Raw genomic sequence first — 19,807 nt, 5'->3', positions numbered from 1 at the left:
TTATGTGATAAATGATATTAATGATAAATAAAAACAAAAAAAAATTCTAAAAATTCTAATGGTAACAATTACGACAACAATATACTATATAATAATAATAACGTTACTGTGATTGTAGTAAAAATTTCCTATAATGCCGCTTCATGAAATCAAGAGATTTACCTCTTAAATTTTTTGTTAAACTATTAAACACTAAAACAGCATTGTAAGTAAACGATCGCTGGAAAATAGCTAGTCTATATCTTGGCAGCATAAGACTATGAGGATATCTCAGATCCAGATTATGAGCGTCTCCACGAAATACTAATTTGTTCCTTAAATAAATAGGATTTGACGAGGAAATAATTCGATATATCAATGAGACGAGGTGATATTTGTATAAATTATCTATTGTTAACCATTGAAGTTCTTTAATTTTGCATGATACACGATCATATTTTCTTATGCCAAAAACAAATCTGCAACAATTATTTTGAATTTTTTGCAACCTCAATGTCGTAACTTGATTTAAGCAAGGGTAAAATACCAAGAGCTCATAATTAAGAATTGACATAACCATAGTTTCACAAAGTAACTTACGCAATTTAAAGTTTAAAATGCCTTTACTTCTATACAGTTGACGCATAACTAAATAGCACTTTTTTACTAAAAGGGTGACATGCTCTTGAAAACGTAGCGTACAGTCATATATGACTCCTAAGTTTCTGCAACTATTAACATTTTTTAGAGGTTCATTTTTTATAATTACTTTTAAGTTATCCTGAACAGTGGCTTTATAATTTTTTGAACAATATAACAAAGAATTACATTTTTTAGCATTAACTTTAAGATTATGTCTAGTGGAATAAGTACAAATAGATTCCAAATCCTGATTTATTTTTTGTGACTCTTGATTTACAGAGTTAGGTTCAAAAGAGAAATACAGTTGTGTGTCATCTGCAAAAGAGTGCAATTTCAGATTATTTAAAGATTTATACAGGTCGGAAATATATATTGAAAAAAGAAGAGGACCAAGAACCGAACCTTGAGGCACCCCTGAACTGACAGATGCAAATTCTGATGAACTATTATCGATTATGACCTTTTGATAACGATTTACCAAATAAAATTTGAAAAACTGTAAGGAGGTATCATCAAATCCAAAATATTTCAATTTAGCACACAGAAGAGCGTGATCAATAGTGTCGAAGGCTTTAGAAAAATCAAGCAAGATGACTGAGGTTGCTTTTCCTTCATCAAATGATCGAAGTATATTATCGGTTAAGTCAAGAAGCAGGGTCGTTGTACTAAACTCTTTTCTAAAGCCTGATTGTATACACGTAACTACATTATTTCCAAAAATATAATCGTATATCTGTTTATAGATAACCTTTTCTAAAATTTTTGACAGTCCCGGTAGGATGCTTATTGGGCGAAGATCATTAAGTGATTCAGGTTTATTTGATTTGGGCAGTGCTTTTACCAAAGCGTATTTCCAAGTATCCGGAAAATAACCTACCTCCAAACAACAATTTATAATGTGCGTAATATAAGGAGCAGTAATAGAAAGGGAAAGTTGTAGCATCTTTGCAGAAATATTATCACATCCAACAGCTTCCGATTTTAGCCCTAATATAACTGATTTAATTTCATCAATAGTGGCCATTTTAAAAGAGAAAATAATATCTGCGTTGAAAATATTTGACTAATACCACTAGGGTTGTCTCAGGACAACAATTTACAGGGCTAAAGACAGATGTAAAATAATTATTTATAGATATAGGATCTCTATGCTCCTGAGGGATCTCTATAACTGGTTTATTTACAATTTTGAATAACCTCACAGCTCTCCAAAGATCTTTTTTATTCAAAGAAGTAGACCGATAATTTAAGTAACCATTCTTCTCCAAACGGACTGCGTTAGTAACTGCGTTTCGAAGATCTTTATAGTAACTATAGTCTAAGACGTTTTTAGTTTTCTTATATTTGGCTGGAATGTAAGAAGACTGCATTGTTGTGACATTGTATTAACAACCATTTATTGTTACCTGAGTTTTTGTAAGCAGAATCTTGGCTAACTATACAAGGAGAATCAAAACTAACACAAAGTCTGTTAATATTTTAACAATGTTTATATTCAGTTAGGAATCTGCAACAGGGATGTTGGTTTTTACTAATAACTACGTTTACAATCTTAATACCAAAATATATTTTTTACGTTATTGTGTTTTTACTTTAATTATGTTTTTAATTTCTTTATCGAGTGTTTCATCAACTCTTTACTTTGTGATTAAAAAAAAGCTCATACCATATCAACAAATCTGTCAATGTTAACGAATATATAGATATACACCTCCTTTTCAAAAATATCTTGATGACATAACATCTTCTTCTTCGTCCTTCTTTTATGTAGGCTGTAAAGCCTGTTTCTTCTTCAATAGTAGTCTAATAAATTGTTTAAATTATCGCACCATCTTTTTCTTGGTCTGCTAATATTTCTTGGTCCATTTGATGACTTATCTCGTGCTATTCGTACTATCTTATCCTCTGCCATTATAATAATGTGTTCGTTCCAGTCCTGTTTCCATTTTGTCACCCATCAATTTATCTATCTGACTTTTATATTGCATGGTCTTCTTATGTTTTCGCTTCTTTTCCCTATCCAACAGATTTTTCGTGATATTCGTCGAGTATTTTCATCTCTGTTGTTTCTAGTAGTCGTCTCTTTTAAGATGTGTCAGGTCTTGTCTTCGTCATGTATGGTAATACAGGTCTAATTGCCACTTTATAGATTATATAGATTAGCTGTTTGTTCTTCCAGATTGTGTCATTAAGAGATTTTGCCGTTTTACTTGCTTTTAAGCTTTGTTGTCGTACTTCTTGTTCAACATCTCCGTAACTAGTTATATCTATTCCCAGATATCGAAACCTTGCTTCCTGCTTTATTATTTTCCCATCAATTTTGATTTTATATCGTAGTGGATATTTAGATGGTGTCATACATTTGGTTTTTTTTCTGCTGATATTATCATATTGTTTTTCTTGGGGCTGTTGTATTGAAGATAGGTGTTAATTTTTGGAGCTCGTCTTCTGTCTCGACGAAAAATGCAGCGATTTCTTTGTTCCTCATTCTGTAACCATGACCTATACCATAACATGCCTGGGAGATATAAGCGCGAGGACTGGGTGGATTGAGTAGCTAAGAAGTCGCGTTCATGCTCACAGCTGGTCCCAAGCCCGTCAAAAAACCGATATAAAGCCTCGGAATTATAGCATTTAATGATTATAATAATATAATAATATTCCATAGAAGGGAGTAAAAAACCGGTAAAATTACATGGTATAAGACTTATATTTAAAAGTTATAAATTGGAAAAAAATAATAACCATAGTTTTAATTATACATAATTAATAATACGAATATTAAAACAGTGACGGATTTTTCAATTTAGTTTCTTAGTTTTCGAATTAGTTTCTTATCATTTTTATTAGTATTATTCTCACAGTAATCATCTGCAAAAGTATTTTAAAGGATGAACATCGCTCGACTGGAAGAACTAAATCTCTGCCCGATAGTGCAATCATTGAATCGTGCTGCGTAGTAAGTGTAAAATATTAAGTTGGGATACGATTAGGTTTATTGATTTGAAAAGCAATTGTCTAAAAAATTGTACCTATTTTCAGTAGTAAGATTTTCCCAGAAGGATTTATCGTTAAAAAAATTAAAGTTTTATAAAGATAATCTATACCAGTGATTCCCAAAATGTAGTTCGCGAACATCTGAGGAGTCGCGTGGAAAAGCTGAAGAGATTGCGAAATGTTTTCCAAAAAAAGGAAACTTTTTTATAAGGATGACTATCTCATGACCTTAAAAAACATGTTAAATAAAAACACTTTAGTTATCATAAATATCGCTGTAATTTTTTTTTTAGAATTTTTAACTGGTAAAACATATACCGAGTGTGCCAAAAGAAGCGGGACGATCGAATATTTCGCGAAATTTACATTAGATAGAAAAACTGAAAAACGCGTGTTCAATATTTTTTAAAATCTTTCGAATGACACCAAACACGATCCTCCATTTCACTCTTTAGGGATGAGACCCTCAAATTTTTCTAAAAATGCGAATTTATAACGCTTTTAATTCGATAAAGTTTGGAATTTTAATGATACTTTTTAAAACACAATCCATTTCTTACTCTAGGAATATTAAATTATGACTCTTTTGTGTGTTTTTTGTGTTATATGTTGGTTATATGTAACGTTATATGTAACGCATAATACACAAACACAAATCTATGTTAAACAACTTATGTTACATAACCACAACTACAATACACATTACACAAACATATAACAAAAAGGTACACAAAACAGTCAGTTGTGTGTCAGAGTTAATAGTCTTAAGGTAAGGACGCCAGTCTCAGATTTTTTTTAACATCTTGGATATGCATATTCGCAGATTTTTTAAAAACTTTTTATTTTTTTATTGTTACATTGTATGTTTACAATCTACATTACGGCGGTAGGTCTTCTGACCATACACTCTTCAATCTTCTTTCGGCAATTGGTTGGGTGAATAAATTATTTATCAGTTCGTCATATCTCTCATATCTGCCGTTTCCAGTAGCCTTTGTGTTGTAGGTGTGATGGGTCTTATTTCTGAGACATGTGTCATTATTGGTCTTATAAATTCGGGCTTTATAAATTCTTGACTTCATCTCAGTGTTCATAATAGTGTTTATTCCAAGGTATTTTATTTTCATTAATTGTTCATTAATGATTCCATCAATTTCTATTTTACATCTGGTTGGTTCTGCGCTGATTACTATTGTTATACTTTTCTGAGATGAGATTGTCATATTAAATTATTTTGCTCTTATGTTAAATCTGTAAAACAGTCTTTGCAGTCTATCTTTATCTTGGGCCATCAATATTGCGTCGTCTGCGTAACAGAGTATTTTTTGTTTTCCATTCTGTATCCTCTTACTTTGGTAACGCTTTTGATAATTAATTGATCATCCATGATTAAATTGAAGAGTATAGGGCTTAACGAGTCTTATTACGCTGCCTATTTCTATAAGTTCTGTAAGTTGTCCATTTGACTTTCATTTTGTTGTTTTGGTAGATTTTGTCGAGAGTTTTTATAATATTTAGGAAAACCTCTTTATTATGCAGAAGATGAATTACATCTTTGAGTCTTACTCTGTAAAATGCTTTCTTTATGTGTATCTGTTTTGTATCAATAACCATCTTTAGTTAAGTTATGATGGAGGTTAAGCGAGGAAATAAAACTAAAATCAATCAGCCTCTCCTCACTGTTCTGAATTATATCCGGAGCTCTATCATAATAAACTACTATAATAGAGAAATTTTGATATTGGAATATCATGAAGTTAAAAAAACGCATCCAAATGATATACAATATTTTACCATAGACAAAATACTGCTAAAAATATTTTCACTCTTTTTAAAATTCTTGTAACTGATATATTTTTTTTTTGTTGCATCATTTTTAAATTAACACCCGACGAAACAAAAACTGCTACGTCGGACGAAAAAATTAGCAACTATAAAAATTGTGTTATTTTTAATTACTTAATGTATATATTCATACATAAGCCTTTTTATAAATTCTTAAATTGTACGCCTGCTGGTTATCTAGGCCAAGTATATTTTTTGTCAGTAGCGTATAACCATTAATGAGAAAAGAGAAGCTGTTCTTTTTCCTTCAAAGCAAATACGGCATATTTTCTGAAATGTAAATAATTCTTAGTTTTTCTTCGGTCGATTTTATGCATTCAAAATAATTGCTATACATTTCCCTTATTAGGTTTCATGACCTACTTTTCACTATGAGATTTTATGATTATTTTTTCTAAGAGATGCCGATGATATGCTTTTGTTTACTTCCTTTTGAATAAAAAAGACTTTGCTGCGAGACAATCTGTTTTATAGTATAAATTGTATTTCTATTTTCACTTTATATTTAGTATGAGTGTTTGAGACCAAAATTTTTGTTTTTATTTTCAAACAAAACTAGTTAAATTAACTATCTAAATTATTTAACATTTATTAATTTACAGTAATTTATTGAAACATGTTATATTATTTAGGTAAATTTTAACTGGTTATAATGTTCCACTTTTAATAGTGTTAACCCTTAAATGGTCCGGTATTGAAGTAGTAACGTAACTGGTCTGACGGAGTCTGCGAGACTACTGTTTTCAAGAAAGCAAAACAACATAAAAATATTTTTTTTATTCAAAATACAAATGTTACAAATATAGCCTGATATATTTATATAAAAATGAACCTATTAGATATAAGTTGAGAAAAAAAAACATATTTGTGAAAAAGTACATAGTTTACATATATACACAAAAACGATGATCTTGCACTGGTTGCGAAGGCGAGTCAGAAAACGAACATGGCTAATGCGGCTAACACAGCCCTGCGTCGAATTAGAAGGTGAATCAGAGAGAACGATCTACAGCTAGCGCCTCAGAAAACTGAGGTGGTAGTTCCCAAGGGGAGCCGGGAAAAATCCTCTCTTCGCTTTATAGTGGAAGGTGTGGAGGTTTCACCGGTTAAATCGATTAAGTATCTGGCAGTCTGGTTGTCGGAAGGACTAAGGTTCGGAGTACACATCCAAAAGACGGTAGAGAAGGCGTACCAAAATTGGAGGCCCAGGTAGCACCAAAAAAAGGTGTTAAATGGAGTTTTCCAGTCAGGGGTAACCTACGCTGCCCCCGTGTGCTGTAGCGTACTAAACACTGCGAAATACGCTAAGCTGATAAGGACTTCACAAAGGCGAATACTCCTCAGGGTATCTAGCACAAATAGGACAGCTTCAAATTAGGCTCTATATGTCTTTGGAGCGGCGATACCGGTCGTTTTGTTGTGCAAAGAGCCAGCGAGGGTGTGTGCGAGGAAGATGGATGTAAATATAGATGAAAATTAGAGAAAAAGGACGATAGTAGAGTGGCAAGAGAATGGGCGAATGATAGCGAAAAGGCAAGGTGGACGAAGGAGCTTATTCCCAAATCTGCCTCGGCAGACTGTACTATTTATGGGGTACCGGACACTCTCGCCCACATTTTTAACTGTCAGAGATGGCAAATAAAAGGGGAGATTTCGAGAGGTGAATGGGATTCGGGCTGGATGAAAGAAACGTAGTAAACATAATGTTGAGAGGAGAGAAAGAATGAAAAGAAGTATACTGTCTGATTTTTGGGATGATGAAGAAAAAGGAGTAGGAGGACAGAGAAAAAAATTGAGCCAGGGATCTAAAATTTATGGTTAATATTATTTATTGGTTTATGGCCTAACGTCTAAAACATTTTCTGATTTACGGTAATAGGTATGGTTATTTATAAATTTTTAGTTTTTTATTTTAGTTGGTCATTGAGTGGCAAGACCATCTCTCTGGAACGGTGGTTAAGGTTTTAGCCGGAACATGGTTAATCCGGCACTACCCTGGGGTCTTCTATCCTAGTATCCTACTCGGCCGAAAGATGCCAGGGTGTCTTGTTCCGTGACGTAGATGTCTTCTAGGCATCCAGAAGATAGATATAGATACCTTCTTAGGTTCATACTAAAATATGGCAATACGGCAATTTAAAAAAAAAGCAAAAAACTAGGTAAATTAAAAATCGATTAAAAATGTTTTTTCCAGCATCAGTCTCACTTTTACATTTTTATATGCAATTTTACATAGTGGTTTGGTATATCCCAAACAAACAGGCTTTTTGCAATTCAAGCACAGGTATTTTGTCATCCTGCTTCATCCCTGCTTCAGCCATTAACTTTAAATCTTACGTTTATATAAATAAGAACATCCATCTGATTGTCCTCTAGTTCTTCTTAAACTCCAAATATCTGGCTAATTGTAATACATAATTGACGTGGAATGTTTGTCATTGTCACTCGTCGTTTCATGTGATATTGCACTAACTGCATAGCCAACTTCAAAGCAAAAACACTTTTTTCTTTTATTATTGGATTGTTTTTGTAGCACTGATTTAGAATATACAGATCACGACATTGTTCTATTCACCATACAACACAATAGCAATCGCTGTGACATGTTACACGTTTCCACCTCTATATTCATTTCACTGTAGGTACGAATTGTCGTAATTGTCACATTACCACTAAAAATTTTAAACGAAGTTCTGAAAGAGTAATAAATATAAATAATTAATAAAATGCCTATTACGTTGTATACCGTCCAAGAAAAAGTGCAACTTGTAACATGGTACTTTTAGGCTCATTCGATACGCGAAGTAATTGATTTATTTATTGTAGCCTTCGAAAATAGACCCCCACCAAATGTTACAACAGTTAAAAATACCATTAAACATTTTTAAACTTCGAGATGTGTAAACAGTTGTAACAAGTGTCATAAAGGTAATGAACCACGTGTTAGACCTGTCTATCAGAAGGGTCAAAACAGGGATATTGATATTTGTGCTTTTGTGGAAACTAGTCAACCCTGCAATAGTGTACAAATTGATAGGGAAGTTAACGTGAGTGCTCGAACTGTCTACGTGTCTTTGAGCGAGTTTTCAAAAGGAATGGGTATCACTGTTTTACGATACAACTAACACAAGAACTGTTTCCGGAGGATAACTTCAGGCGGATGGAGTTTTGTGAAATTATGTTAGATGAACAGAATGAAAATGAAAACTTTTTAAAAAAATATTTTATTTTATGACAAATCTTTATTTTCATCACATAAAAAAACATAATCCATCCGTTGCAAGATATTATTCTCGGAAAATAAGCACCTCAGTGTTGCAGTGCGAACGCAGTATCCGCAAAAGTTAAATGTTTGGACTGGGATGTTAGGCGACCATATTGTCGGTCCATTTTTTATCGATAGAAACCTAAACGGATCCAAATATTTACAACTTTTACAGAATGAGATCATTCCGACAGTTCGACGCCTTCCCGTTAATTTTTAGGAGGTTTATTTCCAACAGGATGGATGTTCGGCTCACAACTCTAGAGTAACTATTGACTTCCTCAATCAAACGTTTCCTGATCGACTGATAAGTACACGTGGTGCAATTAACTGCCCCGCTAGATCCTGTGACCTAGCGCATAACGATTTCTTTTTTTGGGGTTTTCTCAAAGAAAATGTTTATAGGCATCAGTTTGAAAGGGCCACACCTAGTCGAATTAAGGGCAAAAATACTTCATTTCTCTGCAAGCATTACACCAGTCCTACTCCTAATTATTGGGGAAAAATCTGTATGACAGATTTGGTTAGTGTTTAGTACGAGAAGGTGGAATATTTAAGCCCTTAATTCATTAATCTACTTTTCTAATTTTTATTTTTTGTTTAACAAAAAAATTTCAACACAACACAAAATTAAAGCAATGCACAATGCACATCTATCTATAAACAAGCTAGTTGCAAAGATACAACTAAACTAAAAATTTGCAAGACCAGTCTCTTGGACAAGGCACATGCCGGTATTTTTACAACCGGAATACTCATCGTAAATCAATCAGTTTAAAACTTGAAAATTGATACTTGGGCATTAGTACAGTTAAAATTGTTAGACGATTATATTTAGACGAAATATTAAGCAATAATTAAAACTTTTATCTACTTTTAAGGACAAAAAGAAGCAAGTTCATTAGCGGAACGTAATTCAAAATTATTCTGCATATTATATTTGAAGCATTATTTCGTTAAAACATCTCATTTTTGGTGGTCAAAAATATATTAAATACATATATTAATTTGTTTGGACTAATGGTGGTAAAAGATGATCTGAAACTTATATTTTTGTTTGAATTTGCCGACGGACGATAGATAGATAGTGTCAACTTTAATTGATTTCTAAACACCTTGTTCGAGAGCTGTTCGGTTACCATTTTTATTACAATCGACTTTGAAAATCGAGCTAGAATTTCTAGAGTTACAAAGAGTCCTTAAGCGATACCATCTGGATAACGAATACTGCTTATTACCTATAAGCTACGAATTATTTTAAATGCGTTCTAGATAGTTTAAGCGCCGATTCTTCGAACGCTAATGAAAACTTGATTGTAATCAAATATTTAATTACAACCAAAGTCACATCAGCTATCAAAATTATTAAAAATTGCTTATTAATATTATTGATTTGAAAATAAAAACATGAAATTAACATCAAAAAGGGTTTAATTATGGTTTATTTTAAATAAAAACGCAAAATAATAAAATGGAATAAAATAAATCAGTCAACATAACCTCAAAATGCGACGTATTTCTTCTTCTTCTCATTGCGCCGTCTCCTTTCGAAGGTTGGCGATCCAAATGGCAATTGTAGTTTTGGAAACTGCTGCGCGAAAGATCTCTGCGGATGAGCGGTCGAACCATCTCCTCAGGTCTTTCAGCCACGAGTTCTGGCGTCTTCCTACTGATCTTTTGCCCTGTACTTTTCCTTCCAGTATAACTTGAAGTAATTCATATCTTTCGCCTCTCAGCACATGACCCAAGTATTGCATTTTCCTTTCTTTGATTATTCTTAGTAATTCTTTCTGTTTACACATGCGACGAAGTACCTCAACATTAGTAACTCGTTGTACCCATGGAATCCTCAACATTCGTCTGTATATATACATCTCAAAGGCATCTATTCTTTTTTCTATTTCAGAGTCCATTGTCCAACTTTGACAGCCATACAGTAAGACAGAAAAAACGTAACATCTGATCATTCGAATCCTAAGCTGTAGACTAAGGTCTGATCTTGTAAAAAATGTTTTAATGCTCATGAATGTTTTCCTTGCTTGTTCGATTCTTGATAGGGTTTCTTTTTTTGGATTACACTGACTATTGATATTTGTTCCCAAATATTTTATGGAATTTACCTGTTCTAATATTTGACCCTTGGCATACACCTGTACGTTTATTGGTGTCTTTGAAAATACTAAAGTTTTAGTTTTGGAAACGTTTAGATGTAAACCTAACATTTCGCTGTGGTGAACTACCGCATTTATTATATTTTGTAGTTCTTGTGCGTTGCTTGTTATTAACACGGTATCATCAGCATATCTGATGTTGTCTATGCTGATTCTGTTAATCTTATTCCGCCTTGGCGTCTAATGCTTCTCTGAATATAGACTCCGAATACAAATTAAAGAGTAGCGGTGATAAGACGCAACCCTGTCTCACTCCTCGTCGGATTTGTATGCGACGTATTTAGTTTTGATTAAATATTTGATTGTTTATACATGATTGTTGTTGAAATTCAAGCGTTTCTCAGTTTAATATTAGTTCAGTTAATAATAGCTAATAAACTTAGTTTAAAGAAAGTTCAAAGACCAAAAATTATGAAGTACGATATTAACCAACTGAAAAATAAAACAGTAAAGGAAAAGGTACAAAAACGCCTAAAAGAAAAAACGTGGGCTCGTACAAAAAAAAACCATGGGCCCGTACAGAAACAGATAACACAGATGTAGAAATAGAAAATTTGCACAAAGTAAGTCAAGAAATAACAGAGAAATACTTAAAACCTGAAAGAACAAATAAAAAGGAATGGATGACGGAGGAGATTCTATGTATGATGGAAGACAGAAGAAACGCTAAAGATAATAAGAATTACTACAACAACATAAATAACGAAATAAAAAGGGCTATTAAAATAGCAAAAGAAAATTGGTTTAGCTCGAAGTGTACAGAGATTGAGTCATTACAACAAAAACATGATTCATTTAACCTCCATAAAAAGATTAAAGAAGCGGCAGGCTTATATAAACACAAGAACACTGGATTCCTGACAGATAATCTGGGAAACATAGTACTGGAAATAGAGCATAAAAGAGATATTTGGATTAAATACGTAGAAAAAACTTTTGAAGATATACGAAGTAACACTGGTATTACAACAAACACCAATTGCTAATCTGGACCACCATTTACAGTCGAAGAAGTAAAATATGCCATCAAAAGCACCAAAGATGGTAAAGCAGTAGGCCCTGATAATTTTCACTCAGAATTCTTAAAACTTATGGACTATGATGGCATAAAATGGTTGACAAATATATTTAACAGTATATTTGATACGGGCGTGGTTCCCCAAGAGTGGTTAGTGTCAACTTTTATAAATCTTCCAAAAAAAACCCAATTCGAGAAAGTGCGAAGACTATAGAAATATAAGCCTTATGAGCCATTTACTTAAAACATTTCTAAAGGTCATTCACAAAAGAATATATACAAAATGTGAGGAACAACTAACAAGAACACAATTAGGATTTCGTGATGCTATGGGAACACGGGAGACCCTGTACAGGTGCTATTTTAGAGATGCAGGGATGTGAATTGTGACATATACGTATGCTTTATAGATTACCAGAAGGCATTTGACAGAGTAAAACATGACAGATTAATGACTCTAATGCTAGATGCATGCATAGAATGCAGATGACACTATAGTTTTTGCCGATAATCTGAATGACTTACAGATATTAACAAATCGCATAACAGAAGTCAGCAACAGATACGGACTAGCTCTTAACATAAAGAAAACCAAGTTTATGACAATTAGTAAAAAACCAATACTAAACGCTCATCTTACAATCAACCAACAGAATATCGAAAGAGTCGAGCAATATACATATCTAGGCACCAATTTAAATAGCCAATGGGACCACTCAATAGAAATTAAACAGCGAATAATAAAAGCAAAAGCAGCATTCGTTAGAATGAGAACCATTTTCAACAGTCGAGACATATCATGAAAAACTAAATGCCGTCTATTGAACTGCTACATATTCACAGTTCTGCTCTACGGAATGGAAGCATGGACACTGACTGTTTCATTTATGAATCGGCTCGAAGCTTTCGAAATGTGGTGTTATAGGCGCATCTTACGTATATCCTGGGTTGACAGAGTTACTAATGTGGAGGTCCTGCGTAGAATGGGGAAAGAATGTGAAATTCTCATGACCGTCAAAACTAAAAAATTGGAATATCTAGGACATGTAATGAGAAATCAAGAACGTTACGGCCTTCTCCAGCTGATTCTCTAAGGGAAAGTAAATGGTAAGAGAGGACCGGGAAGAAGACGCATTTCCTGGCTTCAAAATTTACGAAAGTGGTATAACACGACTACCACTGAACTGTTGCGCGCTGCAATAAATAAAGTAAAGATAGCCGTGATGATCGCCAACATCCGAAACGGATAGGCACTTTAAGAAGAAGAATAATAGTTAATAATAGTAATACAATATTCACGATCTTTTCATGAACAAACAAAAATTCCACAAAAAGAAACGTCAAAACTTGTTTGTGCACCTTGTTCTTCGAGATCAGGAAGTTCTTGTAGTAGGTCGTACATAATTGGGAATATAGTCTCGAAATGTTTGGCTTTAAGTTGCCCGTAGAAGGCTTAAGTGTACATTCCACAGCCGTTTTTAATTACGTTTTTTTCATTGGTTCTGTACAATAATTACCAACGTAAATTGGCAGCAGAAAATCGTAAATAATTTAGATATAAATACGAGTTATTTTTATTTCATAAAATTATTTTTTGATACGAGTTGCCGCAATTAAATCAAAATACCAATTTTAATATTAAAAAAGATTCGAATTAAACAATCTCCAATGATACTCACTCACACACTGACTGAAATTTATTGTGAAATCGTGTTCAGGAACAAGGTACGGATTTTATTTTTCCCAAACGTGATTATATCTGGAATTAAAAACTCTTTTCGTAGTAACCTCATCGATATGCAATTAAACCTTTGGAAATTAAATAAGACTTGTAAATATTAGTTTTAAAATAAGTACTTTCCTGAAATTCTTCGATTTCTGATGCTTTAATACTGGTGAATTAGTAAGAATTTAAAATTTTCTATACACTAATATTGCCTTAAAAATATTATTTAATATTGTCTCTTCTTTTACATTTAAACCGCATTAATTACTGAGAGTTATTAGCTGGAGGGTATGTACAATAAGTTAATTACAAATTGAAACTTGCAGTGACGTCATATAGATTAAACTAAATTACAAATTAACAAGTAGTTGGCTATATAGTACAATATATAAATTAAACTTTATTGAATAATTTTGTGCCTTTAGAAACTAAACTATTTATCTCACAATATGAATTTATTGTTGCCTTAATAGGGTATATATAGTGTATAGAAATAATTGTGATTAACGCCATAAATTCCCTTTTTACATAATTCGAAACCGCACACACACACACACACACACACACACGCACACGCACACACGTGCGTGTGTGCTTTCATCATCAATCTTATGTTTCATCAACAATTTTTATGTTTCATCATCATCATCATTCAGCCTATATTTATTACGTCCACTGCTGGACATATGCCTCCCTTAAACTTCTCCATTCTTTGAGATTGGTGTCTCAAACGTGTAGGTGGTCTTTCTCTACTACGTTTTTCTGCTCTTGGCCTCCAATGTGTACTTTTACTCGTCAGCATACATCGTTCCATTCGTCTCTGTGCCACTCTCAATTTCGAAGCCGTAGTCTTGGTTAGAGTTATAGTTTCCGCCCCATAGGTCATGACCGGTAATACGCATTGGTCAAATACTTTTCTTTTTGAGGCTAATTGGTATATTGGCCCTAAGTGTGTCTCGCAGTTTTCCAAAGGCTGCCCACGCTAAAGTAATTCGTCTTTGAGTGATTCTTATTTCGTGACCCAACTACGTATATTTCTCCACCATTCTATCACTTTGTTTTGAATAGTTAAACGATTATTTGGGACCATATTTGTCATAAACTTAGTTTTGAACAAGTTCATTCTAAGGCCCACCTTCGAACATGCAAAGTCCAATTCATTTAACATATTTGTGGCTTCTCCCAAATCATCTGTGATATGAACAATGTCATCTGCAAAACGGAGATGGTTAAGTTTTTCGTCGTCTGTTGTTACTCCTCTGTGGTCCCAATTGACCATCTTAAAGGCATACTCTAATGCCGGTATGAATAATTTCGGTGACAATGAAAGTGAGGACAAGAGGTAGGTTTGTTGTATTCTAAAGATTTTTCAATGAGCGTCTTTACTGTATGAAGGTGATCATTGGTACCATAATTTGATAGGAATTCTGCCTGCTCTCTCGGTTGGTAGAAATCTAATTTTCTCTCCAATCTTGATATCACTAACCTAGTGAAGAGCTTGTATATGTGGTTCAACAAGCTAATAGGTCTATAATTCTCTACATTCGTTCTATCTCCTTTTTTATGTAAAAGGATTGTTATAGCATTGTTTAATTCCTTGGGCACCTCTCTTTGCTGCAAACATAGATTAAACAGTTTCCTTAATTGATTTAATAGCGTATCTCCTTCATTTACGATAGCCTCTATTACAATTCCATCCTCTCCTAAGGCTTTGCTATTTTTTATTTTTCTTAACGCTTGTCGAATTTCGTCTACATTTATTTCTGGCATTAGTTTGGAACCTTGATTCATGATCTTCTTTGAAATGGCTGTTTGTATTCCTGTTTGATCTCGTCTACTTCCATATAATTCCTCGTAGAACTCTTCGACGACCTGTATTAACTCGTCTCTACGTGATATTATTTTATTTTGCTTGTTTCTTAATTTATGAATTTCGCATTTCCCATTCGTTAGCTTTCTACGTAGAACTTTTAAGCTATTATTTTCCTGTAAAGTACGTTGAATTTTATCGGTTTTAAATTTTCTTAAATCTCTCCTGATTGCCTTCGAAACAGTTTTATTCATTTCTCTTAGAGTGTGGCTGTCTGCATTCTCATCGCTTCTCATTTGTCTTCTTTGATCTACTATTTGTAGCTGCGTTTCAGTATATTATGGACTTATTTTACTATCTGATTTTTATTTAGGACAGTGCACTCGGTGACTTTTTTGGCGTTTATGATGCAATTATGCAAGTCGTTAAGATCGTTCTCGGAAGTTACATGCAGTAGTAGCTTATTATTGATATGTGCCTGATATTGGTTGATATCTAATGGGGGTGTCCAGATACCATGGGATTTATTTTTAATCATTATGTTTCTTTCTCTTTTTGTGTTGATTTGGACTTTCGCTCATATCATTCTGTGGTCACTGCTTGTGGTGAACTTGTTGAGTACTGTTACACCTTTAATTATTTGTTTTTTGTCACTTATAATGTAGTGGATTTCCTTTCTTGTTCTATTGTTTGGAGTTTCCCAGGTCCATCTTCTGTGCATTTTTTTTTGTAAAAGAAGCTGTTCATGTTGAATAATTATTCTGGAGTTGAAATCTTAGTAGCGTTTTTCCTCTGTCATTTCTTCCTGGGGAACCGAATTTTCCCAATCTTATCCCAACATCTTATGTTTAACATTATAAAATTAAACCATCAAGCAAACTAACTTTTTTTTATTGCTAACAAAAAAAGGGTAAGTATTTCACAATTAAAAATTTAACAAATATTTTAATAATGGATATGACCTCCTCTTATACAATAAGACATAGACTCGCCTAAATTTGATTGTATTGAAAAAAGACATTAGGTCAAATAAAAGCGATAAATTTGGCAACAATGTTAGCCTCTTCTCTTTGATTTTTCGAACTATTAAACTTTGGACAATGTAATTCAAGCAAGTAATATTGCTGTCATTTTAAATATGTTTCTCTTATTTTCTACCGTTGTTACTGCATATCAACCTTTAAGTCTTTCGCATACAGTATATGGTATATTGTTTGTTTTTAATCGTTGTATTTTTAATTTAATATATATTGAATAAATATCAGCAAGTTTCGTAAACGGTTTGTATAAACTGTATATTAATTGCAAATTAACTGCCAATTAATAACGGATAATATAAAAGTGAAACGAGGAGTCCGACAAGGCGATATAATTTCACCTAAACTGTTTACCTTGATCATCGAAGATATAATAAAATCAACCGACTGGGAAAACAGAGGAATATGTATTAACGGAAAGTACCTAAATCACCTTAGATATAAGGATGATATACTCCTGATCTCCTCGAAACGACAAGAACTAGAATTAATGCTGAATGAACTTCATGACAAATCACTGCAAAAAGGCCTAAGAATTAACTTCAACAAAACAAAAGTAATGACAAACACGGAAGACCAAGAGGCAATAAAAATACAAACAGAAAAAATAGAACAGGTAAATGAGTATATCTATCTAGGACAAGCAATCAGAGCTAACAGAGAAAATCAAACAGCCGAAATATCGAGACGAGTATGAGTGGGATGGGCAGCGTTCGGCAAACTTTCTTACGTTCTAAAAAATCAAACAATCCCTCTATACTTACGAAGCAAGGTATATAACTCCTGTATAATACTGGTGCTCACCTACGGAGCACAGACATGGACATTTACACAGGCCAATTTGGATAGGATAAGAAAGGCACAAAGAGCGATGGAGAGACAAATGTTGGGCCTATCACTTAGAGATAGAAAACGTAACCAGTGGATCAGAACCAGAACAAAGACAGTAGACGCGATAGAACAAGCAGCAAAACTAAAGTGCAAATGGGCTGGACACAATGAACGTCTCCAAGACGGACGATGGAACAATGCCATCGGAAAGTGGCGTCCATACAATGCAAAGAGATCAAGGGGTAGACCACAGATGAGGTGGAAAGATGACATCAGGAAACAAGGAGGTCCCACATGGCAGAGAACAGCTCAAGATAGGGAAAGATGGAGAGAACTGGGGGAGACCTACATCCAACAATGGAAGGATAGAGAATAGGTTCAAAAAAACATACTTTTTAATCATAGGGTTTTTACTTTCTGTTCTCTATGTGTCAGAATTAAAACACATCAGTAAAAGATGCCATAAACTAAGTTTTACTATTTTTACCTAAATTTTAAAAATTTTAGAAAGTATTTTGTTCATTATTTTATATTTTATATGTGTGATATTAATATTGAGTGTCAATGCTTTTATAAATAATCTCAACGACTAGTAAGTTGCACTGAAGAATTGTGATATTTTAAAAATATTTACATATTTTTCTTAACAAAAAAATATTAATGCAAGTTAATAACAAAATAAAGTTAGTCGGTAAAGCTCGCAATAAAGAAAATAATATACTAAAATACGTATATAAGATGGAAGGCGAACATAAAAATGTATTTCTGATTATTGGTCATCTTCAGTACGGTGCAGCCAAGTTAGAAAAGAAGCATGTTAACTTGAGAAAGGACCACTACAGGAGCAATGCGATCACAAACTGGTCGTATTTTCACGCGGCTTAACTTTGGACCTGATGAACCCACAGATTAGAAAGAGACTTTGCACTCCTAATATTTCGAAAATATTGAAAAAAAAAAAATGCTGATTTTTACTTGAAATCGAAGAACAATTGGAAGAAAGCTTTAACTTCTACAGAAACAACTATATCCCAACCAAAAAGAACTAACAGAGAAAATTGTCGATGCTACATGTGTCCTAGAGAAAAAGAAAAAAGAACAAGGGATTATTGTTCGCTTTGCAGTAATTTTATCTGCAAGAAAACAGAAAGAATCACCGGTGGTCTGCTTAAAATGCTGAAGATAAGAAGATTAATGATCTGGTTACCATTTTATCTAACTTAAATTTTTGAAATATGTTTACTGGCTTAACAAAATATTATTGTCTAATAAATATTTCATAAAAACAAACTCTGTTTTATATTCAAAAATTATAAATAAATATACACACATTAAAAATACGATTTATCCTGTGACACACATGTATCGCATGCGACCGCTCATGTGTAATAACTTGCTATGCAAGTAATTCAGGGTTAAGACTTCAACTTAACTTTATTAACACAAAATAATTATGTATTACATATCTACGAGTAAAACTTAATCAATCGAATGGTAAGTTTTATCCCAGGACTGTTTTCTGAACGCCCATATAGTATAAGCTTCGTGTATAAAGAGTAATGTGGTTGGAAAAGATTGGGGTTACCGAGTGCCGTTTCCATAGTTTCTTCATTTCTTTATGGGAAATTATGAAAGCATCCCCCAATATATTGCGGACATTTAAAAAATAATAATTTTTTAAAAATTTGGTTCGATTACTTAAATATATTTTAGTGGAGTAAAGTTTTAAGAGAAAAGTGTGAGAAGGAATTATGAAAATATTGAATATTATTGTTTGTACAATCAATTGTCTAGGGATCGCGGTATAGCTACATCACCAGCCGCCACTGCCTAATACTTATTACTATCACAAATCAAATGCATTCTACTTTAAAACTGACAAATAAATGTAACATATACTTTCTTTGTTTCAGATAAAATATGGAATAGATAAATTCCAGTCTGATGCATTTCCGGAATAGGGTCAACATGAATTCGAATCAGTGCTTAGTACCCATTTTCCTTCTTTTATTTTTCCAATTGGCTAAACCATTTCCGGACACGTTCGACAATCTCAACAGTTCCGCCAACAACGCCACCACCAGCTTAAGTAAAAATGACTTCAAACAAAACGTGCAGTTTGTTACAACGAACAACTCTAACAATCTACTGGAACCGGCACAAATAGGGGGTAATTACACGTTTAATTTACTTTAATAAAAATTTGTTACCGCGATCAGTAAAAAACAGACGATTTTTATTTTAGAATGGAGAATGAAACAAATGGACGCATTTTATTAATTGTTATAGCTCAGCTCGTTATAGATCATCAAACATTACATAAAAATATACAAGATGTTGACATAGAGTTTGTCCAATATTTGTATAATTGCTTCACGTAGATAATAAATAAATCTTTAGCAAATGCTTGGAGATAGTAATTAGGTTCTGAAATTGTTTTTTTGTGACATATTTTGGTTAGTGTTTACAACTACAATATTGTTTTA

The 19,807-nt window shown here is 33.1% G+C and overlaps 1 protein-coding gene across 1 annotated transcript in view; it reads left to right on the top strand.

Moving 5' to 3' along the window:
* Positions 1–19,807, top strand: part of LOC140447526 (orexin/Hypocretin receptor type 1-like) — a 1,044,614-nt gene that overhangs the window by 341,587 nt on the left and 683,220 nt on the right. Inside the window, exon 4 of the mRNA XM_072540227.1 lies at positions 19,235–19,491. Coding sequence (XP_072396328.1) covers positions 19,266–19,491 — 226 coding nt within the window. The 5' untranslated portion in view covers positions 19,235–19,265. The remainder of the gene's footprint in view (positions 1–19,234; positions 19,492–19,807) is intronic.

The sequence above is a fragment of the Diabrotica undecimpunctata genome, chromosome 8 (assembly GCF_040954645.1).
Source record: "Diabrotica undecimpunctata isolate CICGRU chromosome 8, icDiaUnde3, whole genome shotgun sequence".
NCBI classification, from domain to species: domain Eukaryota; kingdom Metazoa; phylum Arthropoda; class Insecta; order Coleoptera; family Chrysomelidae; genus Diabrotica; species Diabrotica undecimpunctata.
Note: the sequence above shows the minus strand (reverse complement) of the source record. Positions and strands in the feature narration are given on the sequence as shown.